The following is a 14,880-nucleotide window of genomic DNA, read 5'->3' on the forward strand; positions in this document are numbered from 1 at the left end:
CACAAGCATGAAGTGTTTAAGAGCACTTTGGGGCACAGACTTGGCTTTGGAGACCTCATGGTTATAAACCAGACCAGCATGGGGAATGTATACATGGTTCAGCCCAACTCAAAGTACAAAAAACAAACAACAAATAAAGAAGGTTTGAAGAGAGCAGTGGGCTTGAGCCAGTTTCAACCCATGTATTTCTTCCTGACAACTGGGGGTGCCTAGCATTGTGAAAATGAGGATGCTCTAGAGAACAGTAACAGGAAACACAGTTATGTTGTTAGTCAGCTGCATATTGCAATTGCTATATACTCCAAGTGTTATGTAGTTTATTATAATTTATTATAATTTAAGCACATTGCTGGAACACCATGTTAATTCAAAATCCTGTGCAATTTCATATGACTTCAAATAAGCAAATGTTGTATTAAGCATTAAGCCTTCCCTATGAGAAGTAGCTAAAAAAAACCCTGACATGAAGTTAAGTGTGTGCAGCTGCAGTAGTCCATGATCTGACTTGAACACATACTCAGGCTCCAAAATGCTTTGGCCGTATCTACTCAGACACAATTAGCAAAGAGTTTCTCCCTGTTCTAACCATTCATCTCCTGCTTTCCCTATCCACTCTTAACACATCTGAAGCAAAACACCAGGAAAGACCAGAAGTAAAATTCAGGTAACTTCATATCTATTGGAATCATTCTTCAGTTCTTATCCATTTTCTTCTGCCATAGTCTCCCTTGTGGTCCCTGCTCCTCAGCTTGCTGGGAATGCAAAGATGTGGCAGGCTGCAAATGGTACCATCGAGCCTTGTCTTATTTGTGTAGGTAGGCATCAAGCCAGAGCTCTCCTGAATTCTTCAGAGAGCTGAGAGAGAAAGAGAGAGCACAAGAGGCCAAATTATGCAGGGTTGCTTAGGGGAGAGTTGGTGGGAACAAGGGAAACGAGGGTTTCTCTGTGTTGGTTTGTACAAGAAGAACAAGCCAGCTCTTGTTCTTAGGATTCCAATCTCTCCTACAGCCTTCTGCAATTTTTTTTTGCCAGTGTGGTGTTACTTACTGCACAATGTCTGCAAAAGCCGTGAGCAACGGCTTACATTGGTACTCAATGCCGTGTTTGGCACACAAGGACTTCACCAGAGGAGCCACCTTCCAGTAGTTGTGTCTTGGCATTGTGGGGAATAGGCTGTGAACAGGAGACAGAAAAATTCTCTTCCAGAGCTCCATAAGAAATATTACCTTTCACAAGTTCACATTCATTATTACTTCCCAGGAATCACCCAGCTCACACCAAGTAGGGTCTTTAGCTGCTCCTGGCTCTTCTTTCCCCTTTTAGCACAAGTAACTCCTAAGACTTCCCTGCTTCCCCCCTCCATTATTTTTCCACAGTTGTCTCTAGCATTTCTGAAGTGACATTTCTCCAAATTAAGTGATGCCATAAACTGGAAGAAACTACTTCCCCTGCCTCCCCTTTCTCCAGAAGTAACCATCTCCATAGCACAGAAAAGGAGACAAGCCCATCCTTCAGCTGCAATGTCGGTCTCCAGAGTCATAGTGTAAGTAGTCAGTATAGGTAGGCTTAAACTACTGGGTCAGACTAAAGACAGGGTGCCTTAGCATGTACATTTTCACTAATGCTTACAAGCTACTACTTTGGATAGACCCTGCTGCTGTCTGTATGGTTCCATAGATCCTGCCCATGTTCCATTTTCGCTAGTCATTCTCACCTTCCTGTGGGTTCAGTGAAGGTTTTGAATTACATTACGATTCTCTTTAGGGTTTTCAGTCATTTTAAAGACAAACTCATTGGTGCCCCACAACTATTTGTAGAATTCAGAGCAATAAAGAATAGGACAAAGAAAAAAAAAGAAAAAGTATTTTTTTAAAAAAGGAAGAAAATTCTCTCTCAGGGTGCATACTCACTGGTGTTCAATCTGGAAGTTCAGATGCCCAGTAAACCAGTCGTTGAACAGAGACTGCTCAACATTGCACGTTGCCTGGAGCTAGAGGAGGGGAAAGGAAAGCAAAGTCAGGCTGCAGTCACCAACATGTACTTTCTCATTTGACTGAAGAGCACAGTACGCTGTGCTACTCTGTTCTATTGTTTTCTTTTAGCCTAAGCTGAGCTACCTCCAACTAGGGATCATAATCCTCCTTCAGCTTTGTGGACCAGCAGATGTACCTAGACTGGCTAACATGGACCACAGTAAAACTAGGAGTTGGCTCTGTACTCCTGTGAAAAAGCATGTGAACAGTCAAAAGTTCCTCCTGGGTCTTCTCAAAACTGTGTCTGCAGAAAAAGCAGAGATGGCAGGGTACTTCTGTGGTGGTCAGACTTCACTGCTGGACTCCAATAAGTCTCTCTGCAAAGAGGGGACACCCCACTGGCATTCTGCTAGTGCAAAATTGCTCAGCAAGAGCAGGACACAAACTTCCATCTCCACATAAGTGGAAAAGCTCCGAGACGGATCAATGCAGTAAGCGGGGAGGTGGGTACGTTTAGGAAATAGAGCTGGGTCCTAGCTTTGATTTTAGGTTGCCCATGAACTTGTCATTGCTGTCCTCCTTTACTGTTGCCATGACTGAATCCTGTTATCCAAGATTATTCTGATGTTATGAATTGTTATCCTATGAACCTTCACTTCCCAGTTACCAACAGGTTTTCAGCCTTAACGCAATAGAAGAGTTGCTTGTCTTATGGTTGGAATTTGTACCTGTATGGCCACAATTCTTAAGAATGGAAAATATTTTACCTGAGTAGACGCCCAGTCCAAATTGTTGTCATAGTAAATATCCATAGGGATATGGTTCATCTGTGAAACCCAGACAAACCAGCTGCTCTCCAGCATCCTGTGCAATCAGACAAGAGGCCAGAATTCAGTAACAGGCAAGTAAGTCAATGATGAACCATTGAAATAACAGCATAGCCCGGCTTACAAACACATGGCTGAACTCCAGCCTTGCTAATCCAGCACCTGGAAGAACTTCCAAAACCTGGAAGTTTCATACTTCCTTATGAAACTCATGACTATTTAATATGTTATGTTATAAAGCTGACGTAGCCTGGTATACATCTTGTTTTATCTGTAGCCAAGGACCAAACTGATTAGAATCAGTAAAATGATCCAAGTGGAGAGCATATTGTCCATTCAAGCCAATGCTGCTGGGCAATGTCTGGGCATTTGCAAGCCCAGGCTAAGCTGTTTCTGTTAAATGTTCTCTTTCTCTAACCAGTAGCAGACCCAACACCCAAAGCACTGAATTTTGTGTAAGGTAAGTATTTCTCAATTTGGTCAGCACTCAGTGAAGTCTCTTTGCTGCCAGAGCCAACAAGGTAACATAAAACTTGAACTGGCAATTGAGCAGAAGAGTCTTAGTTTAACTTTACAGAATTAAAAAACTAAGCAAAAAATGAGATGGTAAAGGAGAATGCGGAAAGGTATAAGCAAAGGCAGAGAAAGGCAGGCAGGCACAGATGGAAAGAGTATGTAGAAGAAGGCTGAAGGACCTTCTAAGGAGATATCACCTGAATATAAAAAAATATGCCAGGAGACTCTTTATTTCTAATAATGCTCCATAAGTAAAAAAAAATCTGATATAGAAGGTCAGCATCCAGGCCAAGTCCTACCAAAACCAGAGACAACAAGAAAAGAAAATAATTATAAATTACATTCATTGAAATCTTTTTCTAAGCTTCATGTTATGTGTACAAGAAAACAATCTACATTCAGCTCCTGTAGCTTTTTGCTAAATTGAAGCATCTGGAGCAATCCAAGTTACCGTAAGCTAATAACACTTTTTTTGCACAGCTTGCTATAATAGAGCTGAATCTAAGCATTCACGCCCAGTGAGTAGATTAATATATTAGCAAATGACTATGCATTCAGAAATACAAGTTGAAGACCTGTATCAAATCATTGCCCAGGACTCCACAGTGAATTAAGTGCTAGACTAGCAATCTCATTTTGGCTGGAAGTTGCTCTGTTCTCTTGTATGCATAACATGCACAAGAGAAGGAAGAACGAACCATTAATTCTGGCTGCCTGGCATAGGATATAATGCGAAGTATATGCATACTGCTAACAAATCAACAGCAACAGCTCGTACGAATCCACATCCTCCCATTCCTGACCGCTACGGACCTTCCAATTTGCTTCCCAAAGGAGACAGTACACTTGGTGCTTCTGCAAATGAAGCAAAGCAGTACAAGCCAAACAGCCTGTTGCTTGTTTTCAGGCCTTTATCATCAATCTGCAGAACATAATGGGTTTAGTAGAAACTGCAGAGCCACTGAAAACACTCCACCAAACTGACTGTCATATTAGACCTAACTGAATGGGATACGGTGTCACACAGCAGGGACTGAGCTCTGGACAGAAGCTGGCTCCACGTTCAGAAGAAAGTTTGGAGACCTACAACTGACCCCTTCTTGGTTGTACAAGTAGCAATACTTACCGCCCAATACCTTTTTGTGTATGCAATATAAAATGTGTGGCACTGGAAGTAGGTGGGAAACAGGAGCGGAGGAAGAGCTGTAAGGGAGAATTTATCATCACTGGTCATGTCCCAGACTGAATGACAGGCAATCAAACTGGAAGCAAAGGATCTCTGAACAGCTACTCAATATGGAGAATATTCCGAGAAGTTCTAGGGCTGCAGAATTTTCTGGATGATATCAGTCTGCATCAACGCAACCAAACAGTAAGAAATCTGGGAGCCTGCTGACCTCAAGAGGTAAAACACAGGTAAGACAAGAAGCTCTGGGAAGCTTCACTGATGAACGGTTCCTGCTCTTCAGCATAAGAGCTTGCTGCTGCTTCTGTCACCTGTCAACACAGGTAGTATTGCCTCCCCTTTCCTCATGGAGACCTAACCATGGCTTCTTTTAGAAAAGAATGAAAATAAGAAGGGGTATGGAGAATCCCCCAAAATAAGGAGGACAAGACCCCAGAAACTTAATGATCCTTTTGAGTACCACAGTAACGACTTTGCAAGAAGGCAACCGACTGACACTGGTTAGGGTGCTATATGGGGCTCTGAGCAACCTGATCTAGCTGAAGATGTCCCTGCTCGTTGCAGGGACGTTGGACTAGTTGGGCTTTGGGGGTCCCTTCTAACCCAAACTTTTCTATGATTCTATGATTAGTGCCTCTAAACATTTCTAGGTATGTCTGTTAATCTGATAGTGCTTACAAACCTGAGATTGCATTTTAGGCTTCTAACTGAGGAACAGCCACAGAGTAGTATTCCAAGAAGTGGCTACCACAGCTCCAAACTTTATCTGGCTCCCCATTCAGTTGTTCAAAACAGGGGAACAACAGGAATACATATGAAATCCCTTGCTTACCAGGGATTTTGGGTTGCAAGAAGAACTCAGACTCAACATTCTGAATGGACATCCCAGTTGTACTTAAAAAAACAACAAACCAAAACAACAAAAAAACCCCCCACAGACTGTTCTTTACATTTGAATACTACTGAAAGATGTGGTATGACGTCGTAACATGGGATCACCTTCCTTAACCAGCCATCTTGGAGTTGCATATCCAAGATATGCATATCTGAACTAACCCTGCTAGTTCTGTCCAGCCACTTGAGAGAAGAGCTGCTGCTGGAATTCAGCTCCTGCCATCCTGAGAGGTCAAGGGAAAAAATTGGTCAAATGAATCACACCTTGAAAATGCCCATTTCTGCTGGTTTTAGGGGTCGAATTCATTCCATCCACTTTTCAGGCAAGCATCCTAAGCAGCAGACTTCAGACTATTCTGGAGAGATGCAAGAGGCAATATCTTTGTCCCGTGTTGAAATTGTGCTGCTTTGCAAAAGGAATAAAGCTTCGCTAAGATGCGAAGAAGCAGGCAGGAGTGAGCCTAGAGATCAGGGCATCGACAGTGGAGAAATTCTGAATTTTTCCCTCTGCTCCATTTATGCACTTTATTAGCCATACATTACACAGCTCACAAACAGTCCCTGGAGCCCTCATCTCACTCACCCAAGTAACTTCCTCAATTAGCGAGTTAAGAGTCATTCTCCTTTTCACTGTCCAAATAGATGTAGACTTGTTTTTGCAAAGCAATAAAGTTTTAAGATGACCTGGGATCATTTTAACCCACTACTTTTTCTGCCCCAGAACAAACTATTTGGTTAGAAATTCTCAAAGCAAATTAACGTGTTTCAAGTCAAGAAGGGCACAGAAATCTGATCTCACATAGGATCATATGATAATTCAGGCTGGAAAGGAGCTCAGGACCTCAGAGCAGCATCAGCTATGAGGTCAGACCAGGTTACTTGGGGTTTTACCCAGTCAGGTCTTCAACTCCTCCAAAAATTAGATGCAAACTGATTATTATGTTCTTTGATGCAGGCACCTTAGTTCTGCTCAAGTCCTACAGGTCAAAAGCAAGATCTACAAGCCCCATTAGTACCCCTCATGGTATTACAGGAGAATGGAGATACTCACTGATGAAGAAGTATTTATGTTGGTGATTGTATGGCATGTATTTCTTCTTTTTGATCCCAAGCTGTGAAAAGTAACAGCAAAAAAAAAATGAGTGGAAGCTAAGCAATCTGCACAGGTAACTTGCTGTTTTCCATTCTTCCTTCCCCAGAGGCACTCATCCTGCACACTTCCCACAACCCTCATTCCTACTGTCTCCCTCTTGTGTATGTCCTATTAGTTTACATACCTAATACACCTTTCCTATAAACACTTATTCCATTAGTATAAGGCTTTAATGCCTTACAGCTTTGTAAAGTCCTTCAGAGATAAACTGTTAAGCAAGCATGAGATTTTTCTCCCGTAGGGGAAAATTAATTAAGTGATTGCTGAAAAGAAGTTCTAGATATGCTTATGACAAGTCAAAATAGAGGTAACAGCCTGTAAGAAAAACCTGCTTTGGTGTATGGTAGGAAGGAAACGGCTGTTACAGATACCACCATGGTATGAGTTGGAATGGAATGATGTAGTAAAAACCTATACCAGAACACTTAATCCATTAAAAGATGGTGTGATCTGTAAGTTATGATAAAAATAATTCTGAGGATGGATCAAGGTGAATTTTATCTAGTGAATTTCATTGGGTTTGTGTTCTTACCACATTCATGATTTGTTTTGTGAAATATTAGATATTTCATGGCTAAGTTGTATTATTTTTGACCAATAGTCATATGTATTTTCTCTCCCCCCCCCCCCCCCCCCGCCTTCTCTGTTTCTGTACACTTAAATGACAGTTTCATGATGGCAAAGGTTTTTCAAGGAAAAAAATATTTCACTGCTGTAGCTACTCTGAGAGGGTCTCAAGGACTGATGAAGTACTACAGCAAAAGCGTTTCAGCATTGTCTCAGGTTGTTCCTCCTGGAAGCGGGCTAGCAGCACAAGCCGAGAACGTCCTTTGTGGTCAAACGACTTCTGCTCACTAGAAGGACCTGCCAACAACCAGTCCTGCGGAGCTACAGGAACAGCCCTCGGTTATTCAGTCCTGCTGTGCTGGCTGCCTTTCACAGCAAGGCTTCTGCCTTCTCCTAGAAGGCATAGCCATGCCAAAGCCACCTGTATCTCTGAGCTTCAGACTTTAATATTAAAGTAATAATCCCAGGCCAACTGCAGACACACTTTATATTCCCGCTTCTAAGTTATCTAATAATCATTAATTACTGAGATATATTCTATAGCAACTTAATGACCTAGTAACCTTTTTGCTGATGGATTTTCCACCTTATAAATGATGCATGTACATCATATCTAATTTATTTACAACTACTTGTCAGCTGTTCAAGAAATTCTTAAAGGAACTTAATGTGAACTGTGACCTGCTTACAAAGGCTGAAGAAAGTAGACACAGATAAAAACAATCTTATTTCAGAAGCTGTCATCGCATCTTAGTTTTAGATCTTTACAGTACAGCGTGCTTTTTGTTGACTAAGGTGTTCCTCCCAGTTTCTGGTACGTGAGCGCACGCACGCACACACACACTGACCTCCACAGACAATTTCTTCCCCAAAGTAAACAAGAAAGGGTGCATATCAATATCGGGATCTTTCTGGAAGCAGTTGGGTTTGGCATGGTGCTGGGAGTGCAGAAGGGTCCACCATTTGGCCGATGCCCCCTGTTTTAGTGAAGAACAAAGTAAGAGAAGTACAACGGTTTCAGAGCCAGATTCTTTCCAATTGCCCTCCTTTGCCCAATGCTGAACACGCTCTCCCCCCCAGAGTCTTCAGAACACCCACTTTTACAGGAAAGCCATCAAATCGAAAAAGTTTTCCAGGGTCAGGTACTTACAAGCAAGTGGCACATCACAAACTTATGCAGCAAGTGGTTCCACTTGGTCTTCCTGAATACTGAAAGATGCCCTAAATCATGTTGTAACCATGAAGCCTGGACCTGGAAAAGGAAAAAGAAAATATCAGGAGGGGAGAAAAAACAGGAGTCGAGACCAGGACATTGCCACACCCATCCTTTGCCTTGAAATATCAAGATTTATTTTTCAGGCACTGCTCCAAAGTCACAGTTGGAAAGGAACAATGAAATCCTGATACTCTTAAGGCTTCCCCCAGAATATATCTTGCTGAAAGAATCCCCTGCTAGGTTTAGTGGAAGCTCCCCACATGCAGAATTTCTTCTTTACATCCTCTGTAAACACATGCCATATAGCGGTTGTCTTCTTACGACAAAGGAAAACTATGCCAAGTAAGGAAACAGAGGACTAGGACACTGCAATAGTATTATGTGTATTATGAGAGCTGATGCAAGTCTGTGCGCACATGCTGTGGGCTTAGTTGCTTACCTGGGAAATGGTCAGCACCAGCAGAGAGACAATAAAGGGCATTAAGGATGTCCCAAAGTAGAAGAGAATGAGCCAAGCAGCAGTATCCAACAGGAGGATGTGAGCCAGGTGCAGGAAGAAGAAGAGTCGATTTGGCTCCAGAAGTCCCATTTTCTCAACGGTAGCCCGCAGTTCTCGGAAGTCTTTCACCAGCATTTTCTGTGGGAAGCACCAGTGTTAACAGGTTCCCTGTTTCTAGGGGATAGCACTGCAGCCTCAAAAGCCAAGGACCGCTTTAATGGAGGAAAGAAAGAGCAAAGGATCCGGCCAAATGGGCGAGAGCTGGGCTTGCACACTAGTAAACTTGCTCTCCTACAGCTTCTCGGTGTCTTTGCCTGATAAGGTACGCAGAGCAGAGGAGCAAGCAGCAGCCATCACAGAGCACAATGTTTGCACCCCTAACCCCTAAGACGGTATCTTTGGTGCTTCTTCCATCACCTTCTTGGCAGGTAACGCAGGGCGCAGATGGAAGAAGTTGTACTGTATGTGCATGAACACAGCATGCCATCTTGTGGCAGGACTTTTGGATGACATTATTCCTCTTCTGCCACCAGTTCCAATAGATCAATGCATATGACTTCACTTTACTCTTCCCAACGTTAACAGGGGAGGGTTAAATGCCTGTATGAAAAATGGCACCTACAGCCCAGCTGGCCTCAGGCTGGTGAGCACTGAGGAAGGAGGATGGAAGAAGAAACGAGCACAACACTGGTGCTAGACGAATCCACCTTCGTCTTTGTCAGCTCTGCAGATGCCTCCCAAGTCCTATTCCCATCTCCATGCAACCCAACCCACAAAGGAGCTTGCCAGCCTACTTTCCCAATCATTTTGGGGAAATGGAGTTTACATGGAGCAAGGCACATGCAGGCTCTGGTACAGGCCAGCTATGGAATCCAGAAACAGGCAAGGTATGGCCACAGATGGGTATGAGGGTTCATGAGGTTCCCACCTACATAGGAAGTGTGGCCATGCCATTCTGGGACAGCCAGACTGCTCTAAATTGTTTTTCTAATGTCTGAGTTACATGGGGCCACGTATCATCTTGCCCCCTTCAGCATGCAGTGTGGGACTACATGCAAAGGAAAAGTCAGGGCAGGCTAAAAGGAATGGGGGGAAACAAATAATCCTGGATAATGGGAAGCAGCAAGGACCATACAGCCCAGGGAGTGTGTGTACTCCAAGACTATTCCTGTTCTGTTGTCTGTGCCACTCTTATGAGGTTTTCTTTGACACACCAGATTGGCACCATGAGAGTAACCATCGACAGCGCTTCTGTGAATGATCGTGCTGTGAATGACCTTGAGACTGCTACAAGAAGGCTGTCCAAAAGGGCAATGCCAGTACAGCCTGTGAAACTTAATTCAAGGCTAAAACACTCTGCCTGCAGTCTCTTCCTACAGTTACCTACAACGGAAGGGAGTACAGTCTGAAAATTTACCATCAGCTGGAAAGGATTACTTCCTTCTTGGTTAGCTCTTTCTCAAAGCAAGGGAAAGAAGAAAAGGTGATAGCTGTGATGTTCATGAGAGCAAAACAAGGCTCTGCTATTTCTGTAGAGTTGCTGTGATAAGAAAAATTCATCTTCAGGAATCTCATTCTCAACCACATAATGTGGATTTTGACTAATATTCATGCATTGTTTTTAATTAGTAGCACAAAAAATTGTGAAGAACCTGGGTCCCATTGTTCCAGGGGCTATGCTGATACAAAGAACAAGACCTAATCCCAGAATATTTCCCTTTAATCTATCTTTGACCTGATTTACAAGGATACTTACGTTTTTAGTGGGCTCAATACTGGGTTGATCTGGTGCCAGCTCCCCAATCTGCAGTGACTTCAAGTACTTGCTCACCAGCACCTTGTTGACATGGAATGCTACAAAGGCATCCTGCAAAAGCACAAGATTAAAGGAAGAGGTAAGAAAAACAAATTCTACGTTACTAACCTCAGCCTGTTGTGCACAGCAAGAATTTCACTCTGAAGGAACTACAACAGCAAAGATGGCTGGTTTACCTTTCTAACTCCTCAAGCTTTTTCTGACCTTTTTCTTCTCATGTTTGTCCTGTGTTCTTACAGGAGATCTTATTTCAGCTGGCAAACGGAAGAAGTCTGACTTCCACTACTGCAATTACTACAGGTATGCAAGCTCCATAACAAAAATTTGAATGGATCTCCACTGTACACCTAAAGCAGAGTTTAGTTCCCTTGCTTTTCTTCTTCCCCCTCTTCTCAACCCCATTATTAGTGACTTTTCCATCTTCCTGGACATCCAGGTGCCCAAAAGACCTTTCTGATCAGCAGCCTGGAATCTTCTTTGTTGTGCAATTTGTCAAAAGAGAAAATTGCCCTTTAAATCCAACCACTTAAAAGAAAAATGTCATTCCTCTTAGTCACAGGGTAGAGAATTGCACTCCTAAATTAAGGCTGGAAGCATTTCATCAAGGACCAAGCGATACCAGAGAACTTTCTGTTTTTCTCTAGTACTTGGAAGTATTCAGAAGGAAATGAATGCAAGGACACAATTCATAAGCAGAGGCCTGGTGTTGCCGATCTCAAAGATAGGAGCATTAAAAGCAATGTTGTGATAGCCTCTAGGCAGGGTTGGGGCCAGGATGCAGAAAAGCAGAGGAGAGGACAACTGCAGTGACAGAGCGTGGAGGGGGCAGCTGGGGCCCTGGAGCACAGCTGAGCCTGAGCTGAGCCGGGAATTCAGGCTGTAGGAAAGGAACTTCCCCTAAAGACTCTCCAACCATGCAAAATTGCTTTTGTAAATCCATGCCTTCAACTCACTGATCTGCTTGCACGCCTGCTTTCGCGTCGTCTTTCATCTGATTCAATTTAGTCATCCTAACCAGACCAGAATCCGTGCTTTACTGCATTCCAGCCCCAGAGTTACTCTGGGCAAACGTTTATTAAGAACAGCTGCGTGACAAAAAGGAGTTGTCGTCCAGCTAATCTCTTTGAGCAAATTGCCACAGAATTTGTCCTCTACACCACAATGGCATAAGTTTGAGCAACTGCATGACTAACACAGGCATACGTGTAACATACAGTGGGTTTGAATACCGTGCACATAATTGCTATTGCTGATGAATCAAAAAATCAGCAGCAGTTTCTCTGCAAAATAATCTATTGCAAGTACCTGGTTATTTCATGATGTTGCAACACCAGATGTTTTTACAGTCTCCCAAATTCAACCAAATTTTGCCAAATTCAGCCAAAAATTCCAGTCGCAAGATTGTTGCTCCTGTTTTCTAAGTCACCTCATTCCTTAACTCTGCTTTTTTACCCTTTGTGAGAAAACACCACAACAGAAAGCAGCAATAAAAGGACTCCTCTTCACAGTTCGGTGCAGTGTCACCTTTACTAATATTGTGGCATTAATTATACCCATTTTTCCATTTCTCAGGTTTCTTTTCTTACTGAGCACCTTCTGTGTTTTTTCATCCTCTCTGAAGTTATCATCTTTCAAGGCTCCTGGTAAAAATCTTCCAGTCCAACTAAGATCATCTCAATATTTCATAATATACATCCAAAAGATTAAGCAACTGACCTATTCCAAGATGCACAGACCTCACTAAAGTTTTAGGGATTTTCTTAATATATGCTTCTTTCACTTATTTTTGTCTCTGCCTTACAGACTAACTAAAGAGCTTATTAAATTCACACTATCTCCTGAAACTGCTCTTAGTAATGAAGAGGAGTTTCTTACTTCACCTGCAATGTCCTGGATATGTTTCCACTGCAACTCAGCGTGGATATAACCAAGTCTGCTCTAAACCAGATAGTTTACACATAATCAGGCTTTACAAGAGAGCGCAGAAGTCCACACACACTGATTTACCCTCCTCCTGTTAGAGGCTGACTAGTACCAGCACAGCTTGCTCTGGACTGGATTACCCAAACCTACACTACAGACACGCCTGTAGCAAATATTCCAGCTTTTACTCTTCCACAGTTTTTGCTGAGGCCAAGACACACAGCTTGCAAGCGTGCAGAGGTCAAGCAGGGCAAGATACTCCAGTATCACAGGTATCAATTTGGAATAAATACAGATTCTGAATACTGTCCCTTGTCAGAAGCGATGATGCTGTTATCCAAAGGATTTATGTGTTTTTCAGCATCTCCAGAGCAAAATAAAACCCCTTCCTATTAATTTCACTTACAGCCCCTGAGCTGGAGTTTTTATGCTTAAAAAGAGAGAGGGGAAATAAGCAGGCATTTTTCCATTATCGTGCACAGCCTATTTAATGTGCTTCACACTTGTGTGTGAAGACAGTTGTGTCACACAAGCAGCTGAAGTCTTGCAGTGCTTCATGATTTGGACATGGAACCAACCTGTAAGAACCAGCTCAGATCCCTGAAATAAAATATCTGCATTTTCCAAGTTCACCTGTTGTTTGGGGTATTCCGGCATGCTAAAGTGAAAGAAATCTGACCGGACTGACTAGACCAAATGAATGACGGAAAATACAGAATGCAAAGTGCAGCTAATACAGAATTTGAAATTTAAACTTAGTAGACTGAAAATTATTTTTATTGCCATGAGCCTCAAATATCCCTTATATATGGAAGATCAGGGAACTATTTGTCTTGGGTTGTTTTTTTTCTTTCAAAATACACAGGAAGGAAGCAATCGCATTAGTCACATCTTTGTATAGATGTTAATTTATGGCTATTTTTCTACCCTTTCTGCAGGTACCAGAAGGCAAGAACTCCAGGGAACCTTCTGAACGTTTTGGTGTGCATTTACCACAAGTTTCTACGGCATTGAAATAGCAGTCAGACAAGGAAACACGATGAGCAGAAGCCTTTTTGCCCGCACACAAACTCGCCAGCAGTTGGACACTCGGTAACTGCCTGGTTCTTTCCATGTTGTTCACCTCGAGGGTCAGAAGGACCGCACGCAATAACTGCAGAAACTTTTTTGGAAGACAGCTCGGGAAAGCTTGCCGCCTTTGCTTTCCCTCCAAGTTACGCCTGGTGGCATTTAGGAGGGATCCCTTTCCTACAGGAACGTTTGTGGAAGCAGCTCCCACCGCCGCCCCAGGGCTGATGCGCGTTTTGTGGCACCTCGCCCCGGCTGGAAGCAATCACTGCCGCTCACAGCAGCTGCAAAGGCAAGATCCGGAGATAAGAGGAATCAGAAAGACTTCAGCCAGATAAACCGTTACAGTCCGGTTGCCCCAGGGGCTTAACCCTCTTCATTTGCCTGTTTCCATCGCATGAGGCTGGAAAACTGGGACGGAGCGGTGACATTACACCCCCCCCGGTGACATTACACACCCCCGGCTCCCCCCAGATTCCCCCCCCAAGTCACCTCCCGAGTTCTCGCCGCATGATGCTGCCCGTGTCCCGGCTCCCTCGGCTCCCACATCCCCAAAACGGAGCCGGTGAGCGACGCCCCCCCCCCCCCCCCCCATCACCGCACCCGCCGCCCCTCACCGTGGCGTCCTGCCCGGCGTGACTCTCCAAGAGACGGGCCCCTCCCGGGTGCCTCCGGTAGAAGTGACTGATGTCGTACACCTTCCTCTCGATCACCAACCACCGCTCCTGAGGCGGCGGACCCCCCCCGTTCCGCTGCTCGATCTCCTCCCAGGTAAAGAAACGAAGCCCCGGACCCGCCGCGGGGTCCCCATCCTCTTCTTCACCCTCCTCCCCGGTCCCCCGCGGCGGTACCATCCATCCTTCTTCCCTTCTTCTTCTTCCTCCTCCTTCTCCTCCTCCTCCTCCCTCCCGCATGGCCAGCCCCAGCAGCCCGCTCCCACCGCGGTATATAACGGGGGGGGGGGGGACACGCCCCGGCCCCGCCCGGGACCACGCCCTCCTTCCCCCAGGGAGGTCTGCGGAGAAGCTTTGGGAAAAACCGAGGGGTGTTGTCCTCCACAAGCTCCAGCACCTCTGGGTGCCATGTCCCCCCCCACCAAAAAAAAATTTAAAAACCCAACCCTGCTCCTTCGCTGTCCCGGCTCTGGCAGCCGCGGTGCGATGCGAGGATGCAGAGCAGGAACTACAGGTGAGGAGCATCTGATCCCCTTGGGGTTTGGTTTGTTGTGTGTTTTTTTTTCTC

The 14,880-nt window shown here is 44.2% G+C and overlaps 1 protein-coding gene across 1 annotated transcript; it reads right to left on the minus strand.

Annotated features, from left to right (window-relative positions):
* Positions 1-272: 272 nt before the first annotated feature.
* On the minus strand, positions 273-14,529 carry LOC142039967 (acyl-CoA (8-3)-desaturase-like). The gene is made up of 12 exons (XM_075047122.1): positions 14,256-14,529; positions 10,588-10,698; positions 8,772-8,969; positions 8,267-8,368; positions 7,965-8,093; positions 6,448-6,508; positions 4,443-4,519; positions 3,514-3,611; positions 2,741-2,837; positions 1,911-1,990; positions 1,048-1,173; positions 273-855 (listed from the first exon to the last, which is right to left on the minus strand). Exons 1-12 carry the CDS (start codon positions 14,490-14,492, stop codon positions 804-806), a joined length of 1,368 nt encoding a protein of 455 aa, XP_074903223.1. The 5' UTR covers positions 14,493-14,529; the 3' UTR covers positions 273-803.
* Positions 14,530-14,880: the final 351 nt, after the last annotated feature.

Source organism: Buteo buteo, chromosome 16, assembly GCF_964188355.1.
Source record: "Buteo buteo chromosome 16, bButBut1.hap1.1, whole genome shotgun sequence".
Classification (NCBI taxonomy): Eukaryota; Metazoa; Chordata; class Aves; order Accipitriformes; family Accipitridae; genus Buteo; species Buteo buteo.

Bases quoted from the DNA above. Each gene is read 5' to 3' on its own strand.
- LOC142039967 (XM_075047122.1), bottom strand. From the start codon at position 14,492: ATGGTACCGCCGCGGGGGACCGGGGAGGAGGGTGAAGAAGAGGATGGG. The intron at 8,369-8,771 runs GTAAGCAACTAA...TTCCTTTTCCAG, and splicing joins TGGTGCTGACCATTTCCCAG to GTCCAGGCTTCATGGTTACA. The intron at 856-1,047 runs GTAAGTAACACC...TTTCTCTCTCAG, and splicing joins GCTTTTGCAGACATTGTGCA to CTCTCTGAAGAATTCAGGAG.